This window comes from Hippoglossus stenolepis, chromosome 16 (genome assembly GCF_022539355.2).
Source record: "Hippoglossus stenolepis isolate QCI-W04-F060 chromosome 16, HSTE1.2, whole genome shotgun sequence".
Lineage (NCBI taxonomy): Eukaryota > Metazoa > Chordata > Actinopteri > Pleuronectiformes > Pleuronectidae > Hippoglossus > Hippoglossus stenolepis.
Window position 1 is genome coordinate 14,051,246 of NC_061498.1, and position 14,515 is coordinate 14,065,760.

The window sequence follows — 14,515 nt, forward strand, 5'->3', positions numbered from 1 at the left end:
TACACGAGGCGTAAACTGAGGCCAAAACCACAGCCTCCACCACCGGTTCCTTTATTGTCTGGAAATGACTCTCAGCTGTGTGTGTGTGTGTGTGTGTGTGGTGGAGGAAAAGGGCTGTTCTGTTTACTTAAGGTCAGCACAGGCCCTGGTCTCCTAACAGCTTCACAGTTTTAGCTTGAACATGCCCCTGGAACTTAGGTGACACATTTCCCATGGCATCCAGGCCTTTCTTCGCCACACTGGTCCCCTCTGCAGGATGTAAATACCGACACTAATGTCTCCACACTGGCCTAGTCTTTGTATTTAACTATCCGCAGTACAGGCTAACTAGTGGTAGCATGTTTTATTTGTCAAATTTACACTAAATATTGCAAGGAGAGAAGCTGAATCACCTGTGCATCAACATCCCATTGTCGAGTGATGAATTGTGTAATGGGATGCTTTGAATTCTTCTTTAACGGAACGGTTAAATGGTTAGACAAACAACTCTCCCACACTTTAAGAAAAAAGAAAATATGTGCAGAATGCTCTTGTGGCCCAAGGGCAGATTCACATTCATGACATTGAGTGTTGTGTGGGAAAAAGACAAATCAAGGCTCACCTGCAGCCACAGCCGAGCCCGAAGCAAGGAGCAGGAAAAAAACCCACCAACAGCCCTGCATCAGAGATGTTAGAAATGTTAGTGTGTGGCTTCTGTTTGTCAATATGAAGAATCTGGGTTTGATTGATGCTTTTTAGTTGGGTAAAAGGAGTAAGAAGGTAAAAGGGTTAAAAAGTCAAATTTGAGGCTTGGTTAACATTAGCAGCTTATTAATTCGCATTCAAACCCCATTTTAACTCTTCCTTATAAAGACAATAATATATATACGTTTATTTGTACCGTAAGTATGGCAAATACCAAAATCTAAACTAATAAGTATTAGTTTTATTTGTAATTAATAAGTATTTCATAGGGAACGATTATTAAAATAACAATAATAATAATAATAATGTATGGACCAAAGGACAAAGATGGATAGATAAATAGATAGATAGATAGATATGTAGGAGGGATGTTCATGTCTAATCATCCACTCAGTTTCAATTCCTTCATTTCATAAGTCATCCTGATAACTCTCAAACTGAAACTAATGATACGTGTAAATGTTTGTTTATATCAGTGTACCTGCCCTCGTATGTGCCCTGAACGCATCACTCGCCAGCTGGCTCCGTCCTCCTCTGCCGATCCATTGGTCCTCCGCAGCGGCGCGTCATCGCAGGGGGCGGGTCCTCTGGTCCTGGACGGGGAGTTTATTGTGAGGAATGTGTAGTAGCGCTCCAACTCAGTTTACCGCACCGACTCCGACTGTGCGTGTGTGTCCCACTCCCGCAGCGCTGCATCCTCTCGTCCGGAGACGCGCTCCGCCTGGATTATCTCCCGGTGCTTCCACACAGCTGCCGTCCGCCCGATTCTCCTCGTTGTCATGCAAGTTTGTACTCGGTTCTAGCAGAAAGTCGACTTTGTTGCCATTTTTTTTTATTGTTGTTGGCGGATGAAGAGTGTTTTGCTCCAAGACGCGACTTCGATGCCAGGTCCAGCCAAGATGAGCAAAAACGGAATGGTGACCAAGATCCACACGAGGATAAGATGTGACCCGTTCACGGCCAGTTACGACCTGGTGGGCAAAGAGCTTGGCAGGTGAGTTTGAGAGAAATGCATCGATCATAAAAAGAAAAACGCATCTTTGTAAACCGGGTTTGTTCGTGCGCTCCCTGGCTGACTGGCTCACTGACTGGATTTAGGCACAATGTCTTGATGGGGTTATCTGCTAATCACGTCAGGTTTGTTCTGTGCACGTGTCGATGGGGAAGAGGGTTAATTGAACATTTCCAGTCCCGCATTCCAACCCGAGGGCAGGGAAAGAAGCTGGTGGAGCCACGCACCCGGAATGCGTAATGATGGTAATGCGCTCCTGCGTGTGCGTCCCGGCTGAGAGTAGCTGGGACTCTGTGATCTCGTGATTGTAAAAGAACGAGGTAGACGGTTTATGTGGTTCGCTTTTTCCCCCACACACTATTCTTACGTCTGACATCTGTGTAAGAATTGTGATCCCTGTGTTTTGAAACTGCAAAACCTGTGCCACTGTTTGTGTCGCTGTCAACTTTCTGTGGTCCGGTAGACGTCCTCAAATGCCACAAGCTCCACTTCAATATTATTTCTGAGTCATATTTTTGAATTAGTCTCTGCACAAGTGTTGTGTTGTGTTCCAAATGTATATACAACACTAAGAGAAATCAATACATGGACACACGCTGTGCCCCTTGTGGCTTTTGGAGATATTTACAATTTTAAAGTTATTACACATATAGTCCTTAGTTTTATGTGCCTGTCATCTAGGATATGCAGGATCAAATGTGCCATGCACCGTCATCCAACGTGTCACTGTCAAAGTGTGATGTTAGGTTACAAAATATAAAAGAACATTATGAGAGATCACCATGAAAACACATAGTGCCCCTTGTGGCTTTTGGTGCAAGTTATAACACTTATGGTCTCTAGTTTTATGTGCCTGTCATTCAGGATATCCAGGATCTAATGTACCATGAACCATCAGCCACTTGTCTCCATCTCTCTCTTTAGTCAAATGCATTATAGGTGCGACACTCACTGACTGACTGCCGTGTGCATCCGACACATTGAAGCGCACATTCCAGTGCCACTTATCTGGGATGTATGCCAGGCAGTGATGACTTTCACCCAGAAAGCATTTTTTAGAATCGAGACGAGAAACCGCAGTGGGTTCCGCTTAATGCAACAGCTGTTTGATCGCCACTCCAGCCAGTTCTGCATCCGCCCCCAGCAACAACTCCACTTTTCATTAGTTTGCTGCGCTCCATACTGCGATGGGACGGGCTAAATAAAGAGTCCATTAGGAGCCGTCAGTTTTCCTTGTCGGACACCCTGGGACATCCTGGGACAGCAGCCAGAACCAATGGAGGGGGCGGATTGGCTGGAGGCCGCCTGTGAAGTTTAGGCCACCCTCTCCCTCCCCTCACCCCCAGACCTCAACCCCTCATCCTTCTTCCCTCCACTTCTCATGACTCCCAACCCAACAACATCCTGAGATCAGGCCTCATAATCGCATTAAGGGGAGGAATGTATGTAGCGCTGCGTGCCAGGAGATCAGCTATGTAGTCTGTACATTAGGAAGGATGTAGATCATAGTAGAAGCAGTAGGTGGCTGAGTTGAATTCTTCCGCCTGTTGCTGCTTTCATCTCTCCTGAAGCGGAGACAAACAGTGAAGCTCATCAGCCTTATTTTCATCCCATCAGCGAGCTTTGCATGATGAGCCGTCCCGTCCCCCCCCGCAGACCTGTTTACAACGAAAAATGTTGCGGTCAACTCGAGAAGCAGGAAGAGAACTAGTGTTGTGTGTCAGTCTGTCTGTGAAACAGGCCAACGAGAGCTGTCATTTCTCACTGCACTTCAGACGTGAGTCACTGCCCCGCGGAGAGAGAGAAGAAAACGCAGACACCACAGGAAATGGGGTTTCTCAAGCTACTTATCACCATCTCCACTGCTGGAGAGGAGTTCGCTTTGTGTGCAACAGCGGAGTTGATGGTTGATGACGACCCTGCAAACGAGCTGTTTGATGCACATCACTGTATTTATGGCTCTGGACAGGATGTTTGAGAAAGTGTTCATTAGAGTTCGGCTACAACTGTGAGCTTTAAAGGGAATGAACGTCATGCATGAAATATTACATCAAAGCCCCATGATGTTTTGTATGATCAGGGGCTTCTGTGCATCAGCCTAGAAACAGTGTGAACACAGACAGCCATGTTTAGTAACCTCTGACCTGTTGTCAGCCCCTGAATGGCCTCCCGTCGCTCCTTCCCCTGGCCAGCGGTCATTCCTTTTCACGCCATATGTAGTTCCCAGCCCACAGTGAGCTGCTCTGAACTTGGCTAATTAAGGATGAAAAGGCTCTGACGGGTTTCTGCACAATGAGTCGTCGCCATTCTCAAGACTGGGAAAAGGCAGGAGGAGAAGGAACAGGCCCCACAGCGTGCAGGCAGGGGCAGCAGCCAAAACAGGGCAAAGGCCCCGGCCAGAACAGTTGCTGTTTTTGGTCTGTGAAGCGCTGTGAGCTCAGAGTAACACTTTGTGGGAAAATGAGTGGCACCATGCTGACTGGACCCCTCGGGCCGCTTCATTTGCATTCTGCAGGGTTCAAAGACATCTTTTCACACCCAGGGTTCATCTGCATCCGTATTGTATAGCTTATTAAAACAATTGAGATGTTGTTTGGATATAGATGTTGATAGGCTGCAGTATCCCTTCTGGCAGGCTGCTCAGGCTCCAACCTGACTGTAACAGCAGTGACCCCCCCCCTGCCTGGCCTACCCCAGCCGCGGTCGGGTGGGTGGTCCTGGTCTCCGAGCGGCTGTGTTAACTGACTGGTCAGCTTTTGTACGACTGTCAAAAGGAGAGGCTGGCTCTGGCCAAAGGGTCTGGGCGGAGGCGTTGACACAATTCCATTTGTCCATGCTGCTGTCAGCTGTAAAGAAAAGGGGAAACGGACAAGGCCTCATTATCATCCTGGGAGGGGCGGCCGGTGATAGTGGTCGGCAATTCTGCACACATCGGACATCCTGCCCACACCCACGGCTGACCTTTAACACCTCCCGCGAATCCATCAGTGTACATGCAGAAAAATGAATGGCAGCTAGGAGGTTGTTTAAGTGGATTGTTCTGTTTTATTATTTTTTTTTTCTTTCTGTTCTACCAACAACATCCAGCAAATCAAACTGTTGCATCTCTTTGTTTTTGCTCAACCTGTAAAGTGGCATTAGCCTTATCGAGTCCCTGCCCAGGGTTCAGCAGCTCCTGCCAAAACTGTCAACCTTATCTTCCTGCTGTCAGACCCTCCTGAGGGCTAAAGGAAAAGGAGGAGAGCGGGGGGTAATCTTTAACCGAATGCCCAATGACGCCTCCGCAGCTGAGCGTATCAGCGGTCAATAGCAGCGTCTGCAATTTTTCAAACGATGCCGCTTAAACTTCTTATCTCTGAACTGTTGATCTCGCCTACACCCATTGCTCTGTGGGAATTTCCAAATGTCCTGCACTGTAATCTAGGTTTCGCCTCACGGCAGTTTAAACTGCGACGAGTGTGCAGTTTAAATGGCCTAAATGCGATCCAGTGGTCCCGTCGGCCACTTGGATGCAGAACAGAACCATCGCTGACCAAATCTATTTGAAAAGCCAGTGGTGTGGTTGTAATTATTCCGTCTCCTCACTAATCACCCTCTCGCTCTCTCCCCCCTCTTTGTTGTTTCCCAGGGGAAAGTTTGCGGTGGTGAAGAAGTGCATCGAGAAGGCAACGGGGAAGCAGTACGCTGCCAAGTTCCTGCGAAAGCGACGGAAGGGTGAGGACTGCCGCATGGACGTCTTGAACGAGATTTCCGTGCTGGAGTCGGCCAAGGCCAACCCGTATGTGGTGGCGCTGCACGAGGTCTACGAAACCAACACTGAAATCATCCTCGTCCTCGAGTGGTAAGCCAGTAGGCATTAGTGAGAAAATAAAACATGCCCTGCCACACATGAAAAGAAAACTAGAATGGTCCCTTAGTAGAGTGCAGAACTCTGCCATGGACCAACAGTTCCCTTGTGAAACCACATTTTAATTCACTATCTGCACCACATTGCACCAAGTTCAAGAAATGTGTATCTCCTAAACATGCCAGCTCATTTTTTCATCATTTATTCTCTTAGAATTCAACAAAAATGGAAAAAAAAATTGCCCTATTTTGAAATGTTAAAGAAAGTGAAAAAAGATTCCTTGATCCGGATCTGCACCAAAGTTTAATGGGTTCTTTCCTGAACCACACTAAATCCTGCCAGGTTTTGTAGTTGTCTGTTTTTGCATAATCTTGCCAAATAACACACAAACAAACACAGACCAAAACATAACCTCCTTGGTGGAGGTAATGATGCTGATAATTTAATGTCCTTTTAAACGCACCAGAAAAAAATCCTTTAATTACTCACAATCAACTTTCAAACACTGGAGTTTTTCTAATGCAGAATATCTGAGGCAAACTGGCTTCGAAAACTTAATCACTCATTTCTACTTCATAAGAAACGTTGGGGGAAACTCTGACATCAAGTGACGATAACATGACGTCAGTGCTTTATATGGTTTTCTGTGAAAATCATCAGCTTGTTTCTGATCTGAGGGGGAAAAAATAAACTTCCTGGCTCAGAGTTTCGTGCCAGTTACCGAGAACACGGCTCACTTCTCACTTTTTTCTTATCACCTCAAAGAAAGAAAGAAAAAAAACATCCACGTGTGAAATGCACTGCCGTGACAGCGACTCTGACTTAAGTGGAAACTCTCTTTGCGGTTCGCTGCTCATCTCTACGCAGCCTCGACACCTCAGTCTCTTGTTGCACTGAAGGTTCTCAGCAACTGTAAATACCTACGTGCTATAAGCGCACCATGCTCAACGTGAGAAAATAACAATATAGGGCGATAAATGACTCATTTAAACTCTGCTGTGAGAACCAATCCCTCAGTTCTCTGGACGGTTTGTTGTCTTTTGACATGCAGGTGATCTGGCTGAGAGAAGCCGCTCGTTCACTGACCCCAGCAAAGGTCGTCCCGGCTGTCTGCTGCCGCTCTGTTGTGGTTCGGTGTTAAATGCAATGATGTATCCAATCACGGCCTTTAATTAGGATTTTGAAAGGACACTTGGCGTCTTAATTACCTCGCTCGCCTCATTAGTAGAGAGATAACACCGGACAATTACACTTGAACCGTGGTACCCTGGCCCTGTTTCTGAACAGGTCGCTGTACTCCGGCAGGAAGCAGCCTCCTGCCCGGGCCTTGATGGTCGTCCTCATCCCAGACATGGAATGCCTCTGTAGAACAAAAGCCTTTTCTGCGGGGCTGTGTTTGACCTCTGACTGAAGTGTGAAAGGGGAAGTAGCACCACAGTTCACCCCTGCATGCCTGCAGAGAAAACACAGCAGGAGGTTGCTCGGCACTAGTCCGTAGTTCCTCTCCAGCTGCCAAATGGAGCTGCGGCCTGCACATGTGTAATATTTTAGCAATTTTAAGAGTTCCGTTCTTAAATGGCAGTCATAATCTTTTATAGTGTCATTTGTCCTTTTTTAAAAGCTGCAGTAGCCCTTGCAGCGAGAGCCACTGGCCACCGAGAGGCTGCCATCTCCAAAAACTGTCTGACCTCAGCTTGAGTTTCGAGAATCGCAAACCATTTTCCATTTCCTGTGGGTTTAAATGTAAGCAGCAAGCAAAGCTCGCAAAAGTAGCACAGCGCGGCGCTCGTTTAAAGGGTTTCACACACGTACCGGCACAAACACACGCACTCATCATAGCCACAGCCACATCCTTAGTGAAGAGGAGGCGAGAAGTTGGATTTTAATCATCTTTAGATTAACTGTAGCTTTAGCGTGTGTCAGTACCAGAGAAAACCCCAGTGTGTGACTCATGTGAGAGATGGGCTCTTTGATGAAAAAAAGATCACCTCCAAGCACTTTCTTGTGCACAGTAGCGAAAGAAGATCCCAGTGATTAGTTTTTGTTCTTATGTAAAACTGGTGAAACTGCAGATCGCACGAGTTCAACCCCCTAAATGCTGGGGGTTCTGTAAATCTAAAGAGTTTCACATTCAAAAGGTATCGTTTATCATGGATTCAAAATTCTGTCTCCAGTTTTCATTACATGTGCACCGCAGGGCATCTCTGCACAACTCTCCATAATATGTCATGACTTGAATTTCATTAGATATTTCTGTTTCCTCTTTTTCGATTTGCTTTCTCTTCTTTTTTTTTTTCTTTTTTTAGAGAGCCATGTTTCATGTAAATTCTGATTTCAATATCCCTCCTTGCGTATAATGTAACCCGGGGCACTAATGTTCTCACCGTCGGGGCTATAATTGGAATATAAAGGAGCACAAGCGCGGTCCAGGAAATTCAGCCAACAGACAGGTTACGCTTGTGGGAACTGGCTGCCAGGCTGCTGTGAGGGTGACGTCAATGAGCACCCAGGCTGGTGGTCAGCCAAGAATAGCTTTGAACTAAAAAAACAAACACTGAAAAAAAAAAAAGGAGGTTGACTTGGTTTACGGCCATAAGATAGAAAAATATATCCGTTTCTTCTTTTTATTCAAAGATTGAAGCTCTACTGTTCGCTTTTTTTTTGTTATGCCTGCTCTCATGTTGGTGGGTATTATTGCGGCCCGGTGGGAGGATTTCGGCCTTCACACCGAGGGAGTGAGTGCATTAACTCTCCTGGAGGGAGGGATGGATGGAAGGATAGAGGGATGGAGAGAGGGAGGGAGAACGCAGAGACGATATTTGGAGTTCAGGGAAGTATCGGATCCTTCTTAAGTGCTCGTTCAGAATGCGTGCAGCCGGTTGAACTTAAACAAGATGGTCTTTTATCAAGATTTTTCAAATCCTCTCAGGCACTCTGCTAAAAGCTTGAAACACTTTGCCATGACCAGTTTTTTCGAAGCCACGTAACGTTGACAGATTCGAGGTTATTCTCGATTAACCCTCGACTCGGTGAGGGGCACAGGTTTTTAGTTTTTTCCTCCAATTTCATTTTTCAACAATACACACATCTTTCATTTCCTCTCCCAAATGAAAACGCTAACACCAGGCTTGCTCGCATTTGGATTTCAGAGCAGATCAATATAAGCAGATTAAGTGCAACGTTTTATTGTACATCTCCGCTGCTCTTTAACTCTCTGGGGGGGGGATTGTTCGGTGGGTTTCAGCTTGGTTTGCAACAAGTGGGGTAGGTGGCAGGTCAAGTATTTTTTAGCTGCTGGGAGCAAATGGAAAGATTATATGCACCAATGACGGATATCCTCGAAATCCAACAAAAAAACACGGGTGCTATTTTCACAGCTGAGGCTAGTGAGGAGCTCAGGGTGGGCGGTTATGTAACAAGACATGCCCAGGGCCCCGTCTCAAAAGTTCTCCTCTGAAGATAAAAAGCATGTGTGCCATCTAAATCCCCCACACATGGTTCTCGTATTTTGGGCGCACTGTCAGCTTCAGGCACTGATCTGACTGATGGAGCTCCCAGCGTAAATCCACCATGTTTCCCCTTTTTTTTTTTTTCCTCTAATGTTATTTCACAAGTGCAGCAAGACCGGGCAGGACTCTGACTATTTCGTGTGCAGAAAATGTGAGACGTCCGTCGGGTTGTGTAATTACTGAATTCCTAAAAAGGATAATCCCTTTTTATACTGTGTGTAAGTTGTTTAGAGCAAACACGCAGAAAACCATTCAGGCTGGGGCTCATTCAGAACAGTATCCAGTTACCACACATTTCTCTTTCTCTGGCTTCATTATGACTTCAAATCTGTTCTTCTTTTATAATTAATCATTTCACTCTCTTAATAAATATTGCTGCTTTCCCTTTTTTTTGATTTATTAAGTTACCTCGCAATATATCAGTCTCATATAAGTCCTTATCTGAACCTGCTGTATGCTGATATGACCTCTCCTATCTCCAGTAATATTCCTGGATAGGGGAAAGTACACGCAGAGGTTGGGTGTCTAAAATTATATTAATTTGTGTAGATGTGGATGCACTTTGTTCCTCCAAGCCAAAGTACACTAATGAGGAGACGGGCTGTTATGTAATCTCAAAGAAAGTAGAAGTAATTTTGGCCTGAAATCCTACTAATGGGATGGGTTGGAATTCGCCATTGTCAACTTTCAAACTCGGAGGAAGGGCGTATTTGTACGGATTAAGGTGCAATTTATTACGACAAGTTAAGATGAATAATCAAAAAATGAATGCGAGCCAAACTAAACTCCACTGGGTGGCTGTCCGTGTACATCTCTTTTCTTCGCGTCTTATCCTTGTTTTGTTTTCTCAATTTTCCTTCCTGTGCTTTCCCTCCAGCGCCGCCGGTGGTGAAATCTTCAACCAGTGCGTGGCTGATAACGACGAGGCCTTCACAGAGAAAGACGTGATCCGGCTGGCCAAGCAGATCCTGAATGGGGTGGCCTTCCTGCATCGAAACAATGTGGTGCATCTGGATCTGAAAGTAAGCGCACTGAAACGTGATATGACGATGCAGGACAGTGTATTCCCCCCCGAGCGGCAGACTGGGGGAGATATGATTTCTGTTATGCAAGCACAGCTCACTCAGAGTATTGTGACCTTGTTCCCACGGGGAGTGAGTCTGTGAAGGGACCTCGCTGCCCTATCATGTTTTCTTTAATGGGCCCTGAGGTAACAAGGTCGTCATCATTGACGTTTTCTGTCTCGCAAAATGAACCGGGTTTCTCGTTACGTGTTATACAATTCTTTGTGCTCAAGATTAAATGTTCAGTTCAAACATTCCAAGCCGATGGTTTAGCAGGACTGACGCTTTAAAACACTTTGGTGTTTAATAACACAGTGTGAGGCTCCTGTGGTCTGATAGACTTTGTGGCCCAGGCCTGATAGTTAGCTTGTCTTATCTCATATGTTCCAACCAACTGAGGCTTCAAGCCAGTTTGACCCAGAAAGAAGCACAGTTAAAAGTATACCACAGTATTTGCACACAAAAATGCATTAGGCACTTACTTGGCAGGAACACCGGACTGTTTTTCAGTCTCGTCTGATATGCTTAGCGGCTGATCTTAGCCCTGAGGAGCAGCAAGAACGCTGACTGACCAAACAGACCCCAGATCCTCTTGAGACCAGTTACCTCAAGCGCTGTGATGACCTCACATGTCAGACCTCAGGCTTCTTGAATTATCATCAGTCACATTAGGTTACTAGCCTCTGTCTAACGGGTGCGTGTTTCCACCTCTCCAGCCCCAGAATGTCCTGCTGACCAGTGCCAGTCCTCTCGGGGACATTCGTATTGTGGACTTTGGCTTGTCCAGACGCATGGACAACATCACAGAAGTCAGGGAGATCCTGGGAACGCCAGAGTATGTGGGTAAGTCCTGCTTAATGCCCAGTGTCACCTGTGTCATTTCTCATTGAGTGTTATTCATCATGACTAATGGGAGCCATGTGCTTTGTTGCAGCACCAGAGATCCTGAACTATGAACCCATTAGCACTGCGACAGACATGTGGTAAGTGTACTGGCGTAGTTAATGACACTATTTCCACTCATTAAAATGGATGCAATGCAGAAATCCTTTTAGTTTGTGCTTTACATCTTGGAATAAAGACATATTCAGGACAGTGACATCATCCCTCTAACACGGAGGCAACACTTTTCCTGTCTAAACCTCTGACTATAAGCTCATTTTTGCTTCATGACAAACCGCAGCATAGTGGAAGTCCGACACATCTGTTGAGCCACAAAGTGTCGCAATTCACATTCTTCAACCATCAAAAAAGACAAATTGCCTCATTCCTTTTCCTCCTCTCTTTCTATCAGGAGTATCGGGGTCCTGACCTACGTCATGCTGACGGGCGAGTCTCCTTTTCTTGGTGAAGAGAAGCAGGAAACATTCCTCAACATCTCCCAAGTCAACGTAGACTACTCGCAAGACACGTTTGAAGGAATCTCCTCCCTGGCTGTCGACTTCATCAAGTCCTTGTTGGTTAAAAACCCCAGGTGAGGCTCTTTGTTAAATGAACAGTGAAGATGATGAGATGCTCTGATTACGGATAAAACGGTACACTGAGGATGTGAGTCAGATTCACATCAGCACGGAAGTACATCCGCATACGTCTGAGTGAGCATGTGTGGTAACAAGATTTACGTCACTTGGGCGATAAGACGTTTCCCTTTTTGCAAAAGGTGGTTGCAAGCTCACCTCATTTTGAAAAACACGCCATTATCATTTTTCTGACATTTCCCCAAACACTGATACATCAGCTTTAAGTGTCACCATGTAAGAAAAGGAGAAGGTAAACTAAGCTGATTTCCAAAGGAAGCTATGCAACCATACTTAATTCTAACCCTAATTCTCCAACACTGAGCTTTTAATTTGTCACCACAATTTGTTGATGAAGAGTAGCAGCAGCCTCTGTCTCCAGTCAGTATCATTTAAATGCCGCAGATTAGTGGTGTCACTGGAAAAAGATTGACGATTCCCCAGTGTCTGAGTAATCGGTGAGAAACTGAGGGGGGAAAAAATCTTGGGAGCAAAAAAGTGATTTTATTATTTGTGGTTTTCCAAACCAAATGTTGAAAAGTAATATGGCTGACGTCTGAGTGAATCAAGAGATCCAGGCGAACCATCGGTTACATAAACTCCTCGGGAATTTCCACTCATCCACACTGTTATTTTGTTTGTGTGTGCAGGAAGAGAGCCACGGCAGAAGAATGCCTCAAACACCTCTGGCTGAACCCACTCCCCCATCCCCACTCCCACCCGCATCTCCACACCAGGTCGGCCTCGTCTCTGGACGAGCCGGAGACGAGCCAGTCCGAGTCGGAGCCCGAGAGCCCGGCCCCCTCCCCGGAGCTGGACTTGATCGGCTCGTACCTGGGGTGCCCGGGCCAGGGGGGGCTGAAGGCGGGCCGCAACACCTTCTCCTTCAGCGAGGCCCCGTTCCTCACGCTGCCTGAAATACAGCAGGAGCTGATCTGCTGAGTGACGCTCCACAGGATGGAGGGAGAGAGAGAGAGAGAGAGACTGAACATATTCAATCTCGACGGACGCTGAGAGCGAGTCAGCCTGCAGCTTCTTGGACTGGATGTGACACAGCGCCGTGCTGTATGGATGCTGTACGCCTGCTGCTGCTGCTGGCTGCTTCCACTGCTGTGACGTCTGTGAGCTGGGCTGTTTGATACCTCTGAGTGTGTGTGTGTGTGTCTGTGTGTGTGCGTGAGAATAATCCCTGCTACCGCGTGCTGATTTATCATTGCACGGCAGGGATGTGAGAGGAGTGAAGATGTGGGAGAAAGACTCATAAGGAATGTGTCGCAGGACTGCACTGCTGCCTTAAAAGTGACAGAACTGCTCTCAGCTTCCCACTGAGGCTGGTTCACCCCCTGCACGCACACTGGTTTCTCGTTTTCCTTTTGAAGGAGGAGAGGCAGCCTCCTGCCTCCTTGGGAAATGACTTCACTCACCGTGCACTCTCATCAAAACATGTTATGCTTCAGCTGACCCAGACATACCTTCTGCGATGAGTTCTCTTGAAGGAAGTGAGGGGTTTTGACAGATGGTTCTTCTTAACAAAGGAATTAAAAAAGCCAGCGCACATTAACTTTTTCCACTGTTTGATATGTTTATTTATAATGATTTTCCTATACCACTTCAGCCCCTTGACTATACAAAAGCCCCGTCAATGCAACAGTTTTAGGTGGAGATGGAAGCATTCGTGTTTTTTAAGGACAATCGAGCACTTTTTCATTTCGTGTGTGTGTGTGTGTGTGTGTGTGTGTGTGTGTGTGTGTGTGTGTGTGTGTGTGTGTGTGTGTGTGTGTGTGTGTGTGTGTGTGTGTGTGTGTGTGTGTGTGTGTGTGTGTGTGTGTGTGTGTGTGTGTGTGTGTGTGTGTGTGTGTGTGTGTAATCATAAGAAACCAAAGGCTCATCAAGCACAGTCAGCTGTCACAATGTACTGTACATATTCATATGTATCCACTGTTTTTGTCACACAACCTTTTTTGCTCACAAAGTGCCACGGTGTCAACCTCAAGTCTGAGTTAATATAATAGTTTTACTTGCATTTTGTTTTATTTTGTTTGCTATTGCACAAGTTGCACAAGTTTGTTTTTTTTTGTACTTAACTGCGATGTTGCCACTTGTTTTCTTGCTCTTTAATAACTATTGTAAAAACATCAGTCAGGAATGGCAGGAAAGCAACAGTTCAGTTTGATGTTTAGGATTGTAATAGATAAGCAATGACATGGTCAACTGAAGAGCACAGATTTGAATTGATATGTGATATGTGACGCTCGGGAGCAGAGAAATAGTTTTTGAATTTCTCAAAAGTACTGAAATGTATATTGTGAGTTAGTATTAAAATTCATTTGTAAGGATAATTGATGTTTTTTGTTTTGTTTATTATTATTTTTTTTACCAGTGTATGAATGTTAACATCATTATATCAAGTCTTATTTTGTACGTTAACTTTTACTTATTATTGTCTGCTCATGAATTTCAGGCAGGTTTGCACTTGTCCTTGTGGACGTTATGTTAAAATTAATAAATGTTGATGGCATGTATTGCAAAATGTAACGAAGAAAATCAAATACATGTGCATTTTGTATCAAACTAACGTATGTGTGTGACTCTTTTTTTAAAGCACCATTAGTAATGAAATCAAACCTTTGGGACCATTCATTTATTTTCAAAACCGCTAAATGGATCCACACTTGAGACGTGTTCATATAAAGTCTATGAAAATGACGTAGAAGAAAAATCATAACAACTTTGTTGATTCCCTTGCTTTTACTCTTGTAGTAGCATCATTGGGACAAAACTTTAAATAAATACCTAAATATGTGCAAAATTCATGATTTTCCCATCAGCCTCAGCTACGCTTAGTGCTAATTAGGGAATGCTAGCATTCTAAAATGCTAAAC

At 45.3% G+C, this 14,515-nt stretch overlaps 1 protein-coding gene across 1 annotated transcript; it reads left to right on the forward strand.

Moving 5' to 3' along the window:
- The first annotated feature begins 1,320 nt into the window (after positions 1 to 1,320).
- stk17al (serine/threonine kinase 17a like) lies at positions 1,321 to 14,208 on the forward strand. Its single transcript, XM_035181372.2, has 7 exons — positions 1,321 to 1,678; positions 5,325 to 5,537; positions 9,930 to 10,074; positions 10,833 to 10,959; positions 11,051 to 11,099; positions 11,411 to 11,590; positions 12,284 to 14,208. Exons 1-7 carry the CDS (start codon positions 1,533 to 1,535, stop codon positions 12,573 to 12,575), a joined length of 1,152 nt encoding a protein of 383 aa, XP_035037263.2. The 5' UTR covers positions 1,321 to 1,532; the 3' UTR covers positions 12,576 to 14,208.
- The last annotated feature ends 307 nt before the right edge of the window (positions 14,209 to 14,515 follow it).